We start from the raw sequence: 20,380 nt of genomic DNA, 5'->3' as shown, positions 1-20,380 counted from the left end.
AAAAAAAACGTAGAAAACCCCACACACTGTTGACTCCCATGAAGTCATTTCAGACCACCACCGTCCAAACAGTCCTGCGTGAACAGGGCCACCAATTAACCAATTCAAAACAACAAAGCAGGGGTAACGCCCACCTTAACATCTCAACCGGGAACAAAACAACACCTAATCAAATCCAACAACACTTCTAAATTCCATCTTAAATCTCATCACAGAAGAATGTCAACACATTTAACCACTTGTTATTCACATCACCTCACCATTGTTTCCATCTACATGGAATGGAAGATAAAATGGCGGGCGAGACGTTTCTTTGACAGGCCTATGGGTGTTCCTCCAGGCTGACGGCTTGGGCTCTGCTAACTTGCTAAAAGCCATGTTTACAGAACAACAAAGAAGCAAGCTTCAGAAGAAGAGATTCAGAAGAAACCAAGTCAAGTCTCAAAAGGGTCAGAAAGAGTTCATACAGTGAAGCAATTCAAGATAGTTATAGAAATGCCTTGATGATTAGTGTATGGAAACCTTCTACATTTACAACATACCAAATAGTTGATCAAAGTTACTGTTAGTTTTTTTTACTTAAGTTTATTAAACCAGAAAGACTCGGATGCAAATTCTCTTCTGCCAGTGAGTAGGAATCTATGTCATGCACTTAAAGTTTGATCACGATATTTTGCGGTATTATTGTGATAACAATAAAAGTTGCTGTAAGAGTTTTTTTTTTAGGCAACTGTATGGTTGTGACTGCATCACAGAGCAATCATAGCCCCCCAAACACTAATACTAATCATGAAAATCATTCCTATTGATAATACACTTCTTCAGGACAACAGCCACAAAAATAAGTGTGATTTGAAACACTAAACTGAACACAGTAACTGCATTTAATCATATTTTCATATGCATTGAAATTTATTGATACTCAAAGAGTGGAGTAATAATAATTCTGACAACATGGACAGTTTGGGTGGGAGTTATACATTATTAATTGGAATTTATTGTGAAAATGATCAATCAAAATTCTGATCTTGATAAGAAATTTGCCAGGATAAATGCCCTCCTCTACCACTGACTTATGGTCAAGATGAACAGCAAAAATGTATAACACTGTATAAATTGTTTCAAATATCTAAAAATAGCAAAGAAAAAATATGAAACTAAACACTTGCTGCCTTGATGCAGTTCCCATAAGTTGCTCAAAAAAAGAACCGAGCTATGTTGCACCTCAAGTATTACAGATAGTAAACACGGCTCTTCAGTTCGATTTCAACTGGATCTTGAACGTTACATTAATCAAACATCATTTAAAGACACCTAATCTGGACGTCTTAAAAATATTAAAACGGCTATACTTGTTACCCAACATTTGTCATTTTCATGGTTTTTCACCCTGTGATTATGTCTCATATTTTTACTAAACTTTATGATGCATCAAGTGTTTTTTTTTTTTTTAATCATCTGTGTTTGTTCTTCCAGGGAAACGCCTATCACCTGTATAAAATTGATTGTTGCAGCCAAACCAACTGGAAAAAAGAAGGGAAAAAAATTGTTCCCAACACTCACCCTTGAGGAACACTTTTTATCTATAAAGCTGCAGATTTGCAATCAGCTATAGACACAACTACCATCCCAGCTAGGTACTTGAAAACCAACTGAATACACTACAAGGTCTCTAAAGCCTGTACGTGGCAGACTTGGTAAGGGAAGGCCATCATCTACACAATAATAGCTTAGACAGATCTACCAATTCGCAGGACTTGATTTGTTTTTTGCAAACCAGTAATTATGTCACTAGCTGCATGTGAAAAGAACAAATATTGAAGAAAAAATGTAACTGTCAAAGACGTTTTGCATTCAAGTGGTTTTAAGAGTAAAATGCAGACACGTGACTAAATGTGCAATCTCGGACATTTACTACGGAAGTCTTCTCCAGCAGCGTGAAATGAAAACAGCAGTCTCCAAATTTCTGCAACAGTTTTAAGCTCATCCAGTCAGCTTGGTGCCTGCTGAGACCTTAAGGTCATCCGCAGACTCAGACCCAGCTGCCCTATTAAAGGAGAATCTTAACAGCATCCCACAACTCCGATCATCCAGCCAAGCAGGCGAGCGGTCCTGTGTGAAGGAAAACATTATCCCTTCAACAGTCTCGGGAGGCACAGGACCTCCCATAGTGCTTCGTCATTACTGCACACTGCTTCTGTGGACACATACTGTACATAAATGGATACTTCAGACGGTGAATAGTGAGTAGGACAGCACAGACTGCATATGGATTTAATCACAGGAGAAGAAAAGAAAGTCTCCCCCCTGTACGGGTCCGGGAGTTTGAGGCACTGCACTGAACCGTATAAGTTGTACCTCAAGAATGATGTTTCCCATGTGTCCCTGGAGCCTGTGTTTTAATACAGAGCATGCACACGGGTTTTGTTGTCATTCGAAAGAGTACTCAGTGTCTCTGAGTGAGTACATAACACTTAACCTTCAAAGAGCTGTGAGTATCACTCAAGGATTTCCACTCGAAAGGCACTTTAGTCTGCCATTAATGCAGGCATGCCGGAGAGGACGACTTTGAGATGTTTTAAGCTGAAACAGTTCCCGACTGTCAAGCCGCCTTGTTAATATTCAACCAGTCAAATATGCAGCTGGATGATGTGGGCCAATAATATCTTTCACCAGCCCTCCCTCTCTTACTGTTAAACATCAAGCAATGCTAAAAGGAGGGGGAGGAAAAAGTGCTTTGTTGAGCAGCTGGATCATCTTCGTCACCGTCTGCTTTGGTTTTTTCCACTCTACCCACACAAAGGTCCGTCTATGTGTAGGATGCAGTCTGCCCTTCACCTCAGCCTGTGTGAGGGAGACAAAAAGCCAGCTGATTGATGATACGGACGCTCTTCTCTTCATCTCGCCATCTGAGACAAGTTGTGCTCGCGAGCCCACATCGCCGCGTTTATTCACGCGAGCGAAGGATGTCAACAAGTGGGTCCACGCTGAAAAGCGGGCCGAGTCTGCTGACAAATGACTGACATTTTTCTTTTTTGCTGAAGTGGGCTTATAATGTTTTCTGTTAACGGTCAGTTCTGAGAATGATGTATTTGCTCTTGGACACGGAGCCAAATCCAACAATGAAGATGTCTCAAAGCGGAAAAACGTCACTGTTCTCAAAGGGTTTGAGAAAGATACAGGCAGTGTGGATGAGGGAAAAAGATATATATATTGTCAGATGTTCACATAATTCTTCGTCCCTCTTCAAGGAATAGTTGAATCCCACCCACGTCACACATCAAGTGGAAAGTAATGTGGAGCATAATTCACGTTTTATCACTTCACGACCACAAAACTTCAATCTACTTAATGTGACAGAACAATTGTGGTAGAGAAAACGAGTCGTAGTTTAATTTTCTTTCCTCATAAAAATCTGAAAAATTCGGAGTGCATTTTAACGATTGCTCCTCCATGGGCTGCCACCTTATCGTGGTGGAGGGGTTTGAGTGCCCCAATGATCCTAGGAGCTATGCTGTCTGGGGCTTCATGCCCCTGGTAGGGTCACCCAAGGCAGACAGGTCCTAGGTGAGGGACCAGACAAAGTGCAGCCCGAAGACCCCAATGATGAAGGAAAACCTTGGACTTGGTGTTCCCTCGCCCGGACGCGGGTCACCGGGGCCCCACTCTGGAGCCAGGCCTGGAGGGGGGGCACGATGGCGAGCGTCTGGTGGCCGGGCTTTTACCCATGGAGCCCGGCCGGGCTCAGCCCGAAGAGGAAACATGGGCCCCCCCTCCCATGGGCCCACCACCCGTGGGAGGGGCCAAAGGGGTCGGGTGCACTGTGTGATGGGTGGCGGCCAAGGGAGGGGACCCTGGCGGTCCGATCCTCGGTTGCAGAAACTGGCTCTTGGGACGTGGAATGTCACCTCTCTGGTGGGGAAGGAGCCGGAGCTAGTGCGTGAGGTCGAGAGGTTCCGGCTAGAAATAGTCGGTCTCACCTCGACGCATGGCTCTGGTTCTGGAACCAGTCTCCTTGAGAGGGGCTGGACATACTTCCACTCTGGAGTTGCCCAGGGAGAGAGACGTCGGGCAGGAGTGGGCATACTTGTTGCTCCCCATCTCGGCGCCTGTACGTTGGGGTTTATCCCGGTGAACGAGAGGGTAGCATCCCTCCGCCTACGGGTGGGGGGACGGGTTCTGACTGTTGTTTGTGCTTACGGGCCGAACGACAGTTCAGATTACCCACCCTTTTTGGAGTCCTTAGAGGGGGTACTGGAGAGTGCTCCTCCTGGGGACTCCCTTGTTCTGCTGGGGGACTTCAACGCTCACGTGGGCAACGACAGTGAGACCTGGAGGGGCGTGGTTGGGAGGAACGGCCCACCCGACCTGAACTCGAGCGGTGTTCTGTTGCTGGACTTCTGTGCTCGCCATGGATTGTCCATAACGAACACCATGTTCAAGCATAAGGGTGTCCATATGTGCACTTGGCACCAGGACACCATAGGCCGCAGTTCGATGATCGACTTTGTCATCGTTTCATCGGATCTGCGGCCGTATGTCTTGGACACTCGGGTGAAGAGAGGTGCGGAGCTGTCCACTGACCACTACCTGGTGGTGAGTTGGCTCCGGTGGCGGGGGCGAAAGCCGGTCAGACCTGGCAGGCCCAAACGTGTTGTGAGGGTCTGCTGGGAACGTCTGGCGGAATCCCCTGTGAGACGGAGCTTTAACTCCCATCTCCGGCAAAACTTCGAACACGTCCCGGGGGAGGTGGGGGACATGGAGTCTGAGTGGACCGTGTTCCGTGCCTCCATTGTCGAGGCGGCCGATCGGAGCTGTGGCCGCAAGGTTGTCGGTGCCTGTCGCGGCGGCAACCCTCGAACCCGTTGGTGGACACCTTCGGTGAGGGATGCCGTCAGGCTGAAGAAGGAGTCCTATCGAGCCTTTTTGGCCTGTGGGACTCCGGAAGCAGCTGATGGGTACCGGCGGGCGAAGCGGCATGCGGCTCGGGCGGTTGCTGAGGCAAAAACTCCGGTGTGGGAGGAGTTTGGAGAGGCCATGGAGAAAGACTTCCGCACGGCTTCGAGGCGATTCTGGTCCACCATCCGGCGTCTCAGGGGGGGGAAGCGGTGCAGCACCAACACTGTTTATAGTGGGGATGGTGTGCTGCTGACCTCTACTCGGGACGTTGTGGGCCGGTGGGCAGAGTACTTCGAAGACCTCCTCAATCCCACCAACATGCCTTCCACTGAGGAAGCGGAGCCTGGGGACTCTGGGTTGGGCTCTCCAATCTCTGGGGGCGAGGTCGCCGAGGTGGTTAAAAAGCTCCTCGGTGGCAAGGCCCCGGGGGTGGATGAGATCCGCCCGGAGTTCCTTAAGGCTCTGGATGTTGTAGGGTTGTGTTGGTTGACGCGACTCTGCAATATCGCATGGACATCGGGGGCAGTTCCCCTGGATTGGCAGACTGGGGTGGTGGTCCCCCTGTTCAAAAAGGGGGACCGGAGGGTGTGCTCCAATTATAGAGGGGTCACACTCTTAAGCCTCCCTGGCAAGGTCTATTCAGGGGTCCTGGAGAGGAGGGTCCGTCGGATAGTCGAACCTCGGATTCAGGAAGAGCAGTGTGGTTTTCGTCCTGGTCGTGGAACACTGGACCAGCTCTACACCCTCGGCAGGGTCCTGGAGGGTGCATGGGAGTTCGCCCAACCAGTCTACATGTGTTTTGTGGACTTGGAGAAGGCGTTCGACCGTGTCCCTCGGGGAGCCCTGTGGGGGGTTCTCCGGGAGTATGGGGTACCGGGCCCTTTGATACGGGCTGTCAGGTCCCTGTATGACCGGTGTCAGAGTCTGGTCCGCATTGCCGGCAGTAAGTCGGGCTCGTTTCCGGTGAGAGTTGGACTCCGCCAGGGCTGCCCTTTGTCACCGATTCTGTTCATCACTTTCATGGACAGAATTTCTAGGCGCAGCCAAGGTGTTGAGGGGATCCGATTTGGTGGCCTCAGGATCTCATCTCTGCTTTTCGCAGACGATGTGGTCCTTTTGGCTTCATCAGATCGTGATCTGCAGCTCTCGCTGGATCGGTTCGCAGCCGAGTGTGAAGCGGCCGGGATGGGGATCAGTGCCTCCAAATCCGAGGCTATGGTCTTGAGCCGGAAAAGGGTAGAGTGCCTTCTCCGGGTCAGGGGGGGTGTCCTGCCCCAAGTGGAGGAGTTTAAGTATCTCGGGATCTTGTTCACGAATGGGGGAAGAAGGGAGCGGGAGATCGACAGGCGGATTGGCGCAGCGTCTGCTGTCAAGCGGGCGCTGTACCGGTCCGTCGTGGTGAAGAGAGAGCTGAGCCAAAAAGCGAAGCTCTCGATTTACCGGTCGATCTACGTTCCCACCCTCATCTATGGTCATGAGCTTTGGGTCATGACCGAAAGAACGAGATCGCGGATACAAGCGGCCGAAATGGGTTTTCTCCGTAGGGTGGCTGGGCTCTCCCTTAGAGATAGGGTGAGAAGCTCAGTCATCCGGGAGGGACTCAGAGTAGAGCCGCTGCTCCTTCACATCGAGAGGAGCCAGTTGAGGTGGCTTGGGCATCTGGTCAGGATGCCTCCTGGACGCCTCCCTGGTGAGGTGTTCCGGGCACGTCCCACCGGGAGGAGGCCCCGGGGAAGACCCAGGACACGCTGGAGGGACTATGTCTCTCGGCTGGCCTGGGAACGCCTCGGGATTCCCCCGGAGGAGCTGGAAGAAGTGGCTGGGGAGAGGGAAGTCTGGGCCTCCCTTCTGAAGCTGCTACCCCCGCGACCCGACCTCGGATAAGCGGAAGAAGATGGATGGATGGATGGATGGATTTTAACGATTGCACTGATTGCAGTTTTCTGACCGATCACCAATAAGAGCCTAATCTACAGATTACGATTTTGTTCAATACTGTTTAATTTGCCTAATATAGTGTTGCTAAGTTGGCAAAAGTGGGAACTATTGTTGACCGTATTTCAGACGTTTGTGGAGGCAAATAACATCGGTTTCCCATGTAAGTATCGTCCAATAACCGATCACCATACACTATGAAAATAGAGGCCAATTTATTAATCGGATGACTTGCTGTTGCACCCCAAATTAAAACAAACATATATTTTTCCTAGAGTGGACCAGTCAAAGCCTAGACCTAAATTCAACTAAGAATCTTTTAGTATGTTTCGTAATATAACACCTTGAAATTGAGCCTGAGTCTCTAAAAAAAAAAAAAAAAAAAACCTGCACTTTCCAAACTTCCACCTTCAGGAAGTCATCACAACATTATCTACATTTAACATCTATTCACCCTTTAACAACGCTTTTACCAGCATTTCACTGAGAAGTAGCTTGCATAATGAGCTCAGCAGTTCCACCAGTTGTTTGCCAACTTCTGCTGGCTAGTCTGAAGGAGCTGAATGGGGGAGTTGCTTGAAAGCTTGGAAATTCCAGAGCCCTCGAATGTGCCGCCACCAAGCATGTTGTACAGCTGAAAGGTTGCCATGGGAGATTCAAGGATTTCTCAAACATGCATGAGAGAATTAAGGCCACACTTCAGGTATGTTTTTGATGAGGGAATAGCATAATAACATGATGTAAAGCTCAAAAAAGTTACTTTTACATAAGACTGCCCCTTTAAAGTTTGTAGTTGCAGAATGAAAAATGTGTGAAAAAAAATTTCCAAGGGTCTGAATACTTTCACAAAACTCTGCATGTATCCACAAGCAGTACATCAGCATACAGAAGGTTAATGCAGTTTGAAAAATGAGGGTCAGAAACTAAAAACCTATGGTTTTGCATCTCGAGCGACGGGGGTCAGAGGTGAGTCCCTGTTGGAGTGTACAACATGTAATTAATCATTCTACTGTATATAATCAAAGCCCATGTGTATGAGAGTATATTAAGCCAAGAGAAGCCAGTGATGGGGGGGGGTTAGTGGAGGGGAGTGTGAGGAGCAGCAGGCAGAGCGGTGTGGTGGAAGAAGGGAGTTCTGTGTGAGCGTGTTAAACTCTGTAGAGTCCCACAGGGCATGGATACAAAGAAGAGGATGTGGATGAAGGCTGTAATAATAGAAAACGTAAGAGCACAGGTCAGAGAAGTTATGACTCAAACTGGGATTTTTTTTTTCCTTCTGCGAGCTCCTCGGGAGGCAACGGTCTCGGCTGATATAAACATAAACCGTGACCACTTCAGTAATAAAGGAGCGCTGCAAAGGTTCACCAGGCTTTGGCACAATTCCCTTTTTCCTCGATACTATAAAGCTCTGTGATGCATATCCGACCCCCCCCCTAAAGAGGGAAAATGTTAGTGGAAATGTCACAGCTCTCCTAATGACAGGATCCTGATCCTATTTTACGAGTGTCTAAATAAAACCATCCAGATATACGTTTCCATGGGCAAACTGGATGTGATTATGCTGTTATAAGATCGGACTCAGGCTAACGGAGGGTTTCCCTTGAAGGGGGAAAAGCCCTTTGGAATTAAGAAGGTAGCATTTACATGTTACCGCATTTAAATATAGCTGTGGAGCAACAAACCTGTGTTTGTCAACAAATCCTAGGATTTCCTTTTGGCTCATGTCCTTAACGATAGAACTAGGGTTCCCCCTTCTCGTAAGCAGTAACTTTTCTCTGCAGTGTAAAGCGGTGGCTTTAAGGTAACATTTTCTAAATACCTCCACCCTGTTTTTGGTGCCAGAATACAGATCAGGTGGTTAAAATCTGATATTTTTTTGCCCAGTAAACCTGATATAAATTGCAGGCTCTGTCAACGCATATCAGGTTAAAATAGGAGACCGTTTCATTTATCAGGGCTTACTATTGTTAGCTGTCCATATGGCGCCATCTGGTGGGCGAAACAATTCTAACATACAAAAAGTAGAGCTACAGGAAGAAAGTTAGTGGCTTCAAATGAGAAGAGCAAACAGACAACGGATCCAGCTTTACCCAAAAGAAGGGGATGCCTTTAACATGTTCTTTGTTTAAAGTAGAACAGTGCGGAAATTGGATAATCTCTTTTATTTAAATTAAAAGTGTACCTGATCATCTAAACCAGTGGTTGGCAGTGGTTCTTTGACCATTCCAAAATGTCTTTTAATAATTTTAAAAAGTTGCAGAAGCAACGATGCTTTTAAAATAATTTAGATATAACAAATTTAAATATTTTTATTTTATTAAATATTTTAGACACAGATTTTTTAGAGGGTTTTTTTTGTTTGTTTTTTGCATGGAATAAATTTCCAAAACAGAATGACACAAATGCAAGTAGTATTTATTTTTTCCTCATTAGTGCATTGGCAACTAAATACTTGTTTTATTTACATCATTTTCCAGAAAAATGCACTTCCCATAGAAGAATCTTCTTTTTATTAGTGTTTTATGATTTCTTTGTTTCAAAACGTAAAACCAGAAATAAAGTGGAGATTCTTTAAATATGACAACAAATTTCCTATAATAGATAGATCTGTGGCTCTGAGCAAGTTTTCTTTGGCTGGACTGAGGGCAAAAATGGCTCTTTGGTTTGTAAAGGTTGCAGATCCCTGATCAGTCAAGAAGCTGCAATCACAACTATTAATGAAAATCTTCTCAGACTTACCATTTTCAACAGTCGTTGCAACTATTCAGCAAATCTGACCAATTATCTTAAGGTTTACTGTATTTCCTTCTTTTCCAACCAGTCGCTGTAACTCAGCTGAATTTTGCCCAGTCTCCGTAGCCCCCCCTTCTAAATTTAACTTCCTGTTTCACAAGATTTCTTGAAAACCGAACCTGCAAGATGAAAGCATGTGACACTAAATGCTAACATTTGCCTCTTTTTTGGTGAAACCTTTTTTTAAATCATGTTAACGTGACTGAGCAATGTAGGATTCTTCTTTTGCACATTTCACATCTCCTCAGGACATAACTTTGTTTGAATTAAGGGCGCCATTTCAAGAAAGCACTAGAAAATGTTATTTGCACTTTAAATATTAACTGTCTTTTTTTGGGAAGATCATGTGCAGCTTTTTTTTTTTTTAACCAAAATATTTTTATTGAGATTTTCCACTTTGAAAATAAAATTATGTACCAGTCAGAGCAAGCTACTTTTGTAATTACTACATGACAGCAACAGAAAACTAAGTGCCCATTTTGGGGCTGCAACTAATCCAAATCGGAGAAATGAAAAACAAAATAAAAAAAAAGAGGAGTAAACCAAAAATGAAAACAGAAAAACACTGCTTCTCAAAACAACTGGGATAATTCAGCACCATCCAACATACTGGATACAATTGTACACGTCTATTCAGCAGGTTGCAGCAAAAGTCCAACAAGAATGTGCAGCAATTTTAACTTTTTTGTGTGATCATGTCATAGCAAAATAACACCGCAACATCCTGGACTGTCGATATTTGATATATCTCTGCAGCGTGGCGGACTCTTACCTGAGCAAAGAGAAAACGCTGTAGGAGTTCCTGACTGAACTCTGGTCGACCTGAAGCAGACTGTAATTCTTCTGCTCCGACGTATCCTGGAACAAGTCACGTGTTTAATGCCGACGTCGAAATATAACAAATGGCATTGGGATCAACCATTTCATAATTGTGCAAAATCTTCACAAAATAAAGAGAGACAAAGGTTCTACCTTGTGATCAAAGTCAGCTGCATAGTAGCCATCATTCAGCCCAAATATGATCTCATTTGGGTATCTGGATCGAATCTGTGGGCAGAGCGAGGGGGTAGAGGATGAATATGGGGACCGAGTCGGAGAGAACAAAGTACAACAGACATCTGGATGTGCATGAAACTGAGTTATCTGTTTATGAACTTGGAATACGGTCCCACTGAGAAGGAATGGCAAAACCATAGGGTTTGTTCTGAAGTACTTGAAGACTGAATTCCCCCCATTCAATGTGCAAAACTCAAGACAGACACTAATGTGATTTTCTCCAATGGAATTTTTGAAATATCCCGCCGACTTACAAAATCCATCACATTACACATTAAACTTTTATGCTTGGTGCTTAACGTAGAAGATCAAACAACGCTGCAAGCACCAAAACATCATGATTGTTGACTTTAGCACTGATTTGAAATGTCTGTAAGGGGGGGAAAAAGACATTTTTTTCTGTATTGTAAATGTTATTTACAGGAATACAATTTTTTACTTCCTAAAACATTTATCATACTAATTTCCCTCAAGTTTAGAATAAAAGCGAGCTACACTCACATTATCTTGTTCAAATGTAGGAAAGATTAGATTTAAGGCAGCATAAAATGAAAAAGGAATGCAGAGACGTGGGATTTACTGCAGCACGGGTTTACAGCGCTCGAAAATCTGAAAGGAATGTGGGATTTACTGTAAGGATTTACAACCCTGCCTCCAACAAAAACATAATAACAACATTAATAGAATGTCAAGGCCTTACATACAGTGTAAATTAACATATAATGCAACGATCTGCACGTAATTTAAACTCGATATCTGAGGAACAGTCGAGATCGTGACCGTCCAATATATTCTGAGAGAAGGTACAAATCCGCAGACGGCTCTGCATTAAAAACGTACACTGTCCCGCGGGGAGGTTAGGAACACTTTTCAAAATTACTGACAGTGAAAACAGTTCGTCTTCGGATCTACACATGTTAACGGTTAAACTTTGGTGGACAAGGTTACAATTTTTCAATGTAAAGGAAAAATAAGATTTTAAGAAGATCCAGAAGCAGCGTAGCGCCGCCTTGCTTTGGAGTAATAACAAAAAAAGATACGGACTTGGAAATCCCTGACATTCTGTCCTCTGGGGCGGAGAGAAAAGCTTTAAAAGGAACATTATTTGAAGCCAGAACAGCCGGTAAGCTGCACATCTGTGCAAAGATGTACGACTTCTACAGATTTATGCATTTAGCCTGTAAATATTTCAAATCTATACATCTGCGGTAAAGAAAAGGTGGCTCACCATTACGTACGCTGTGAAACTATACATATATTTCTCATTATCTTACTGGATTTCACATCTAAAGTAATAAATTACATTGTTTTGCACAAGGTGTTGGAATTTTATAGGTCAGTCCAACAGGAAATCATGCATAACTGAAGAGAAAGAAAAAAGAATTACATGTGTAATCTAAATTTGTTACAAAAATTAAACCTTGAAAAGTATAAAGAGCTTTTATATTCAGCCTCTTACTCTGATGCCCCTAAATAAAGGAGGTTTAGGTAATAAAAAAGGGCCACATTTTGAACAGCTCTTTGAGAACTTTTCAATTCATCATCTAGAAATAGAAATAATATGATACAAATAAGACAAGGCCGCAAAAATAGACTGGCACTAATCAGAGAAGATGCCAAGAGGTCCAAAGTAGCAGCGCTGGACAAGTTAGGTGGCAAAAACCATCAAAATATCAACTATTAGAAAAATCTTCTACTTATCTGGCCTTTATGGAAGAGTAGCTGCATTTCCATTGGCCATATAATTGCACAAAATGTAATTACAAAAATAAATTCAATAAATGGAAACACACCGATTTAAAAAAAAAACTCAAGTTTTTCGATCATATGGTTTTGCACCAGGTTGAGGTGTTTTTTCACTTAAAAATGGGGGGGGAGTCTTGTTATAAAAGAAAAAGAAATCTGCTAAAGGATCTGGTACATTTTTAGATATAGTCAAGGATTATTGACTTTAAGCAAATTTATATACCTTGCTGAAAAGTTACATTTAAGTTACTTGTGTCTTATTTCAAGTGGACTAACCTATTTGCAGTAGAAACTAGACAAAAATACTTTGTAAGTTTTTGTGTTTTTGCAGTGAATCCCAGGAAACCAGTAGATAAAGTTGCAAAGAATGACAGTTCTTAAATGTTTTTACTCAGATGGAATGAAAACAAACATATACCAAAGTTTTCTGACTTTGTGTTGATCATATACAATGTTAGCAAAATATGCCTAAGTTTGTGCTTGTCATTATTTTAATTGTCTTTATGTTCTTTAGCTTTCTTAATTTATTGACTTATTTATGTTACAGCACGTTTTTTCTCACTTCTACCCAAATATCTGTCTGAACCTAGAGTAATCAAAGAAAAATAATAGCAATAAAAATAAGCAGAAAATAACTGAAGATTGAAAGAGAAAAAAGCATCCTAATTCACATGCTAAAAAAATTTATTTTTGTTGCAACACCACTTGGTTATGTTCTGTATTTTGTCTGTCTTGTCCTAAATGCACTGATTTAAGACAAAGACCAACACAAAATACATACTTTGTCTTTTGTAATTATTCTTTTTTTTGTTCATTCTCTTTTCTGATTGGTAATTTGTAGATCAATGCCTCTGTTTGTTAGTCTGTAATGTTTGTTTTGTATGCACTAATGGTGAATTAATTTTAAAAAAAATTCATCTTCATAATTTAAATTGAAGCACCTGCACTTAGTTGTTAAGTTGTACCAGGGCGTCTTAGGGAGAACAACATGTTATGTGTGAAAATGGCTGCTTATTGTTCTCATATCTCCTTAATGAACACATGTTGTTGTAAAAAGGTTGCCGACCTGTTGTCCTGTGTATCTCAGGCCATCCAAGTTGACCTTCCATTCAATGAGGAGCTGGTACTGTTCCTTCTGCCCACCCCAAATCCGAACCACAAAGCAAGACACTGAAGTATCCAGGAGGTCTGGGAGCATTCCAAAGTCCAAGCTCCGCCAGGTTGGGTTCTGGAACACACAAAAACACACAGCTGAAATCTGGTCGACACAACAAGAATCAGAACAAACTGGCTTATTGAGTTTTATAGAATAGAATAGAATTACTTTATTCATCCCAGCAGGGAAATTATTTCGCAGTTACAGCAGCATAGAGACAAAACACACAACAACCACCACTGAGTAGCAATTGTAGACAAAATAAAAATAAAAATAAAATATAAAATGCTGTCAATATAAAAAGCAGCTTAGAGCAGACCTTGCAAAGATTCAAAAAATGCAGATACAGTATGTATATGTAAATATATGTACAGCAAGTGTGCCACAGTGCAGTTGTGCAAATTTGGACTGATTAGTGCAGAACAATGATTTAGCTTTTATTGTACAGTGAGATGGCATGTGGCAGGAAGGATTTCCTGTATCTGTCCCTACGACAGCAGAGCTGGAGCAGAATATGTGAGAAGGTGCTCCGCTGTCTGTCCACTATGTGGTGGAGAGGGTGCTGTTTATTGTCCATAATAGACAGAACCTTCTTCAGTGTCCTCCTCTCCACCACAGTTTCCATGGACTCCAGCCTTAGTCCCAGTACAGAGCCAGCTTTCCTGATGATTTTGTCTAGTCTATTAGAGTCGCCGGCTCTGATGCTGCTTTCCCAACACACAGCAGCAAAGAAGATGGCACCGGCAACAACACTGTGATAAAAGGTCTCCAACATCTTGCTGCACACATTGAAGGATCTCAGGTTCCTTAAAAAATAGAGTCTGCTCATCCCCTTCTTGCACACAGCGTCAGTGTTAGATGCCCAGTCCAGTCTGTTGCCGATTACAACTCCCAGGTATTTGTAATCCTCCACCTCCTCCACCACTTCCCCTTTGATCTTTAGTGGCCGTGAAGGTATCTTCTTCTTTCTGAAGTCAATCACCATCTCTCTGGTATTACTAATGTTGAGCCTCAGGTGATTCTGCTCAGACCACTCCACAAAGCTGTCCACCAGTGTCCTGTACTCCCCCTCCTCTCCATCCCCTATACACCCGACAACCGCTGAGTCATCAGAAAACTTCTGTAGGTGACATGACTCAGAGTTGTACTGGAAGTCAGTGGTGTACAGGGTGAAAAGGAAGGGAGAAAGCACAGTTCCCTGTGGAGCTCCTACGTCACTGACGTAACGAAATAGCTAAAAGTAAGACATGAACGCGATAACACTCTTCAGAAAAGCTGCTGGAACGTCGCTGTTTGTAAATCTTTACAAAGTTTTAGACACAGTAAGTAAGTGACGGTTATTAGGAGGCAGTTCTGCTGGTGAGAATGTCCTTTCTTTGCTGTGCCAAACAAAATGAAGTAAATGTCCAAGACAACAACTTTAACCGAGAACAGTAGACATAAACGAAGTTTAAGTGTACTCACCAGTGAGTCTCGAATGACTTCACTCTTGTAAAAATCTGGAAAAAGAAATACCCAATGAATAAATGGAAATTAAATAGAGGTCGCATGTGTGTTTACTTATAACAGGAGAATCCCAATGCTAAACCCAAAAAACATTTTTCAAAAAGGCTTACTTAAAAACAAGATTTTGCCACCTTGTTTAATTGCAGACGGTGTGAGAAAAAGCATCATTATTCATGTTATTATACGTCTATTTCTACTTTTCAATCCTGCAAAATTACCATAACATGGTTTTTCACTTGGTAATCTTACCATCTTGATTTTAATTTCGCTAATTTTTCTTTGCATTAAGAAGACATCAGAGTAATCTCAGAGTAATCTCACACATTGTGTATTAACAGATTCAATGTGCAGACGAGGAAATGCACCATTTCCTTTCTTAGCAACGCCTTTGGAATGTGTGCTGGATTCAATCTTACCCTGTGTTGGTATAAAGAATGCATAAACCTCTCTGAACAATTTTCTTCAAAGATTTTTGATATAAGGTTTGTGTGGAGTAGCTTCAGGTAATCAATAGCTTCTTTTGCCAAACACCGCCACTTTTCCAGCCTCTGTGTTAAAGTCAACCTGCCTTTATTATGACCGACTTACATCTGAGCTGGCTTCTCGGATCGAAGGCATGATATGGCAACGACAGACGGTCGATGTGACCACCTGATTTAATGCAACAACACATCAGAAACATTGTCACATTATGCTTCAGACACCATTTCCCGTTTCTAGAACATTGGGAGGTTGTAAATAGATTGTGCTGTTTCAGAACAGCTCACTGGATTTCGCCAAGGGCAGCATCTTCAGTAGTGCTGCGACTTGATAACAGAGCAAAAATGCAATTAACATTTTAGAATCATACAAGTGATAACGAGGTTGAGGCTGCTTTATATTTCCTCTGCTGAGTTTGCTGTTCAAAACTGCCTACTTTAATAGTCCATCCCTAATACAAAAAGATGCAATAAATAGTACTTATTATTTTTATCATTATCGCAATGATACAACAAAATATCATGATGAACTTTAAGTCCATATCACCCACAACTAGTTTTTATGCATTATTGCAAACAGTGAAAAGCGTCTTAGCGCTACCACAGACCCAAATATCTAAGAAAAAAGCTAACATCTACAGTTTTCCACATTTTAGCTCTTACAAGCCAATCAGCACCAATGAAAATAAATGCAGCTCATGAATTGGATGGTTTGAAAACCCCAGCCAATAGCACTTCAAGTAGCACTGTGGCCACTTATTTCAGCTTCCCAATCTGATTTTCTTTTTTTTTTTCAAATATTTTAGATATGCTCTACGAACAAAACAAAAAAAGTAATCAGTGTATGGGCCCATATACCGCAAATAACCTCGAGTTACGTTGCACAGAAAAGTGTGCAAATACTGAACCGCAAATATGCAGGGGATCATAGTATTGTCAATTTTTTCCCCATCAAAAAATAAAACAAACAAAAAAAAAACTTTTGCATATATATGTGAGGTGCAAATTTTGTAATACAACATTTGAATGGCTTGTTTTTGTTGTAAATGACAAAAAATACACACTTGAGGCAACATATTCACAGCTCTACAGACTTCCCCACAACCCACCCACACAGAATAGGACTCAGAGTCTGACTTAAGTACCTGGATAAGGTTTACAAGTCTAACATGCAGAAAAGTACGTATACGTAAAAAAAAAAAAAAAAAACTTTTTGGCTTCCATTTTTCTATTACATTAACTTTTTTTTTTTTTTAATTTAAGTTAAAGTTCAGATTCAATGATGTAGTATGTTTCCCAAAGTTTTGATTTTACAATAGAGAAGCTTTCCACCGACCTCTAGAAATGCGGTCTCCTACGCAGAGGTGGAGGGTGAAGTAAGTGTCCAGCAGCGGAGAACCATTCCTGTTGACTATGTTCCTGGCAGCAATGCTCCGGAGATGACGCAACCGTCTCTGTTTGACCAGGGAGAAAAGAGAGAAGGGGGAAAAAATATGGATGCGATTCATCAGGAGCAGAAAACCAACGTCAGAGCTGTAGTTTGCCGTTTCAGTTTTGTTCCAGGCAAGCTCATGAACAGATTCCTGTAACCTCCACAGAAAGGCAAGAAGTTGTTTTTGTAAAGATCGTCTTTAACGTGGACATGCGCCTGTGTTTCTATCAGGCGACAAGACAGCACAAATAAATTAAACTTTACGTGGAAGGTTTAACAGAAAGCAGCAAAGTTCTTTGTTTCATCCTTTGGACTTTTCGATTTCTGTCTTTCATGGAACAAGTCATGTTTTGATATATTGGCCGCCTTTTAGGAAATCTCTGAGTTAAAGGGCTCCATTTCCCAGAGAAAGTGCAGCGTCTGCTGTTTTAGGAACGCTAGCCCTGCTAATCGCTTTTGCAAGATGCTAAAAACCGTGTCGGACGTCCAACTTCATATTTGTCTTTGTTCTGAAATAGTAGTAAAACCCTGTTATATTGCAATATAACGTCGTCCTGCGTCCAATTTAAATAATTTGCAGACGTTCACGTCAGGGAGGCGAGAAGAAAACTTTTTAAATGCATTCTTATATCTTCATTAATGAAATTCTAAAAACTTGGACACAGGAATTGGCTGCAAAAGTTCCATCAGTGCATATCTTTTTGCTATATGTAAATGTTCATTTTAATGTCTCTCTACTTGGGTGAATGCATATGTGAGTCAGTGGGGAAGGATGAAGACAAGGAATTACATTTGGCCTTGACCGGTCGGTCCAGCCCGCTTCCTGTAGCCGAGCAGAGGCAGAATCTAAGTCATGAGATTCCCTATAAGATTACTAACCCTAAGAAACAAAATAACTGATTGTTCCACTGGGGACTTTGAAATCCCCTCCTAACAAAATGCCACTGCACATTTCCGAATGAACTGCAGAGAACCACAGGCGGAGACAAGAAAAGTTTTTAAAATTTTTTTAAAAAGGGATGTGATGGAGCTACGGCAGGAAACTGGGTTCTTCAAAGTAGAACTACGTGAAACACATGGAAGGCAGCTGAGAGCGAAATGAAGTTGTCTCAAAGTGTGACTCTGGTATGCATTTAGTGTAACAATCACATTATATGAGAACTAGTTTTGCTCTGAGTGTCTGAAATGCATGACTAAAAGGCTCACCATGGCATCTGAAACAGATTGAGGATGATTCTAAACATAGACCTGATATAAAACAATCCGGAGAACACAATGCATGCAGATTACAAACACCTGGAAAAAACTTTGCACAAATTCCCACATGTACGGGGTGCCATTTGTAAAGTTAGACAATAAATAATGAACAGTAATAATTTGCTTCATTTAGTTTGTCATAGTGGGAAAAACAATGTCATTGTTTATTTCTCCACCATGTTATTCCTACATTCATAAATGCCAGGCTTCCAAACTAAATATTTCATTTACAAGGTGAATGTTGAACTTTCAAACTAAACATTTAGTTCCCAAACAAAATACTTATTTCCCAAACTAAATATTTAAAACTACTATCTAAATATTAAATTAATATATTTACATCTGAGCCAAATATTTAGTTTGGAAAATAAATATTTAGTTTGCAAATTTCATTTATTTTTAGTTTAGTTCCAAACTAAATATTTGTTTTCCAAACCAAACATTTAACTTCCAAATATTTAGTTAGCAAAATAAATATTTCATTTGTATTTAGTTTGAAGACTTAATATTTATATTCCTAACTATGTATTTTGTTTGAAAGCTAAATATTTAGTTTTATAAGATAAATGTTTAGATGGTGAATTAAATATTTAGTTTAGAACTCTGATATTTTTAAATGTATGAATATCATGGTGAAGACATTACTTTAAAAAAAAAAATTAACGACCACATTTTTCTTATATGACAGACTAAATGAACCAAATTATTGCTGTTAAGTTTTTACTGTGTAACTTTAGAAAAAACGGAACCACAAACATCACTGAGAATCTGGGCTGTATAATTTATGCTTTTTTTTTTTTTACATTTATTTTTGGCTCCAGACAATGACAAAAGAATTATATTTTGGATCCACTTTGCAATTATTCTTTTATTTTGTAGTTGACTTGTAGTTAAAAGGCAACCCAAGTAAAGATGGCAGAAAGAGGAGAAGGAGAAGCAGTGAAATATTCACCTGGTGGCTGCATTTATTGCATTTTAAGTTTAGCATTTTATTTTCAAGAATTTCTTTTGCATTTATGCTTTAAGACAATATTTTATTATTTGAAGGGTAGGTTTCACTAGAAGGAAAATGTGATGTTCAAAGCACGTTACTGTTATATATTTATACTGTACAGTATATACAAGTATATATATGACTATTGTGATTGTATATCTATGACTGTCATTTTATTTTGCTGTCAACATTCTTGAGGTTGTTTCACAGCATAATTCAAAAAGAAAAAACATTCAAAGTAGAAAATTTGCACGTGATCACAGACAGATTGTTCTGGATGGACGTTTGCATGAGATGATAACATCAAACTGCAACAAACCGAGGGTTAAACTGGATTGACACTATCCTTGTTGTTACACACGGTGGTGGTAGCAACATGCTCTGGCCCCGTTTCCCTGCAACAACAACGGGAGGATGTGAATGTTTTAGGTAGGACATTGATCTCAAGCTAGAGCTGGAAAATATGGACAAAAATAAAATATATCGCAATATTTCTTTTCTGAATTTAACAGTTTTGATAATCATTCCAAAATGGTTTCAAATGAAAACTATAGTTTCAATACTGACTTAACTACTTGCAATAAGTAATACAGCATCAACTATAGCTCAAGAATTGTTGGATTTTAGGGATGAATAATGAAACTTTCTTAACCAGCAAAATATTAAAGTGCTGATCCAGTTTGCAGTGCTCTTTAAGAGTGCCAATATGTTGGAGTACAACCAGAAAATAATTAAAGTTCACACGACTGGCTGCAATCTCTTCTCCATTTTAGAAAAAGGCTGAATAATGCTGACCTCATTTTTGGTCTTACTTATTGCGTTTTGTCATTGCGTTCGATGTTGTGGAGATTTTCTGGTTTTCTGATAATCATCAAAAGCGTTTCATTTCCCAGCACTACACCAGACAAACAGCAAAATAAATTGTGACAGTCGCCACATAAAATGTATTTAGAATGTTCTTTCAAGAGGCTGCCAGAAATATTGTAGCTTTCTAAAAAAAAATTAAAAAAAGTAAAATCTTTTCCAGAGAAATAATGACTAATGTAAGCAAAAACTTCCAAGAAGAGAACACAAAACGTCCAACTAATATCTTGCAAGTTTCAAAGTTTTTCCAGTCTAGCACCGTT

At 41.3% G+C, this 20,380-nt stretch overlaps 1 protein-coding gene across 1 annotated transcript in view; it reads right to left on the bottom strand.

The window, feature by feature from the left end:
• The window catches only part of uvrag (UV radiation resistance associated gene), a 114,603-nt gene that overhangs the window by 92,137 nt on the left and 2,086 nt on the right, over positions 1 to 20,380 (bottom strand). The window contains exons 2-6 of the mRNA XM_028031336.1: positions 16,907 to 17,024; positions 15,050 to 15,084; positions 13,496 to 13,657; positions 10,600 to 10,674; positions 10,400 to 10,485 (exon numbers count right to left, since the gene is read on the bottom strand). Of these exons, the coding sequence (XP_027887137.1) occupies positions 10,400 to 10,485; positions 10,600 to 10,674; positions 13,496 to 13,657; positions 15,050 to 15,084; positions 16,907 to 17,024 (476 nt within the window). The remainder of the gene's footprint in view (positions 1 to 10,399; positions 10,486 to 10,599; positions 10,675 to 13,495; positions 13,658 to 15,049; positions 15,085 to 16,906; positions 17,025 to 20,380) is intronic.

This window comes from Xiphophorus couchianus, chromosome 11 (genome assembly GCF_001444195.1).
Source record: "Xiphophorus couchianus chromosome 11, X_couchianus-1.0, whole genome shotgun sequence".
In the NCBI taxonomy this organism is placed as follows: domain Eukaryota; kingdom Metazoa; phylum Chordata; class Actinopteri; order Cyprinodontiformes; family Poeciliidae; genus Xiphophorus; species Xiphophorus couchianus.
This window is presented reverse-complemented; position numbering and strand designations above follow the sequence as displayed.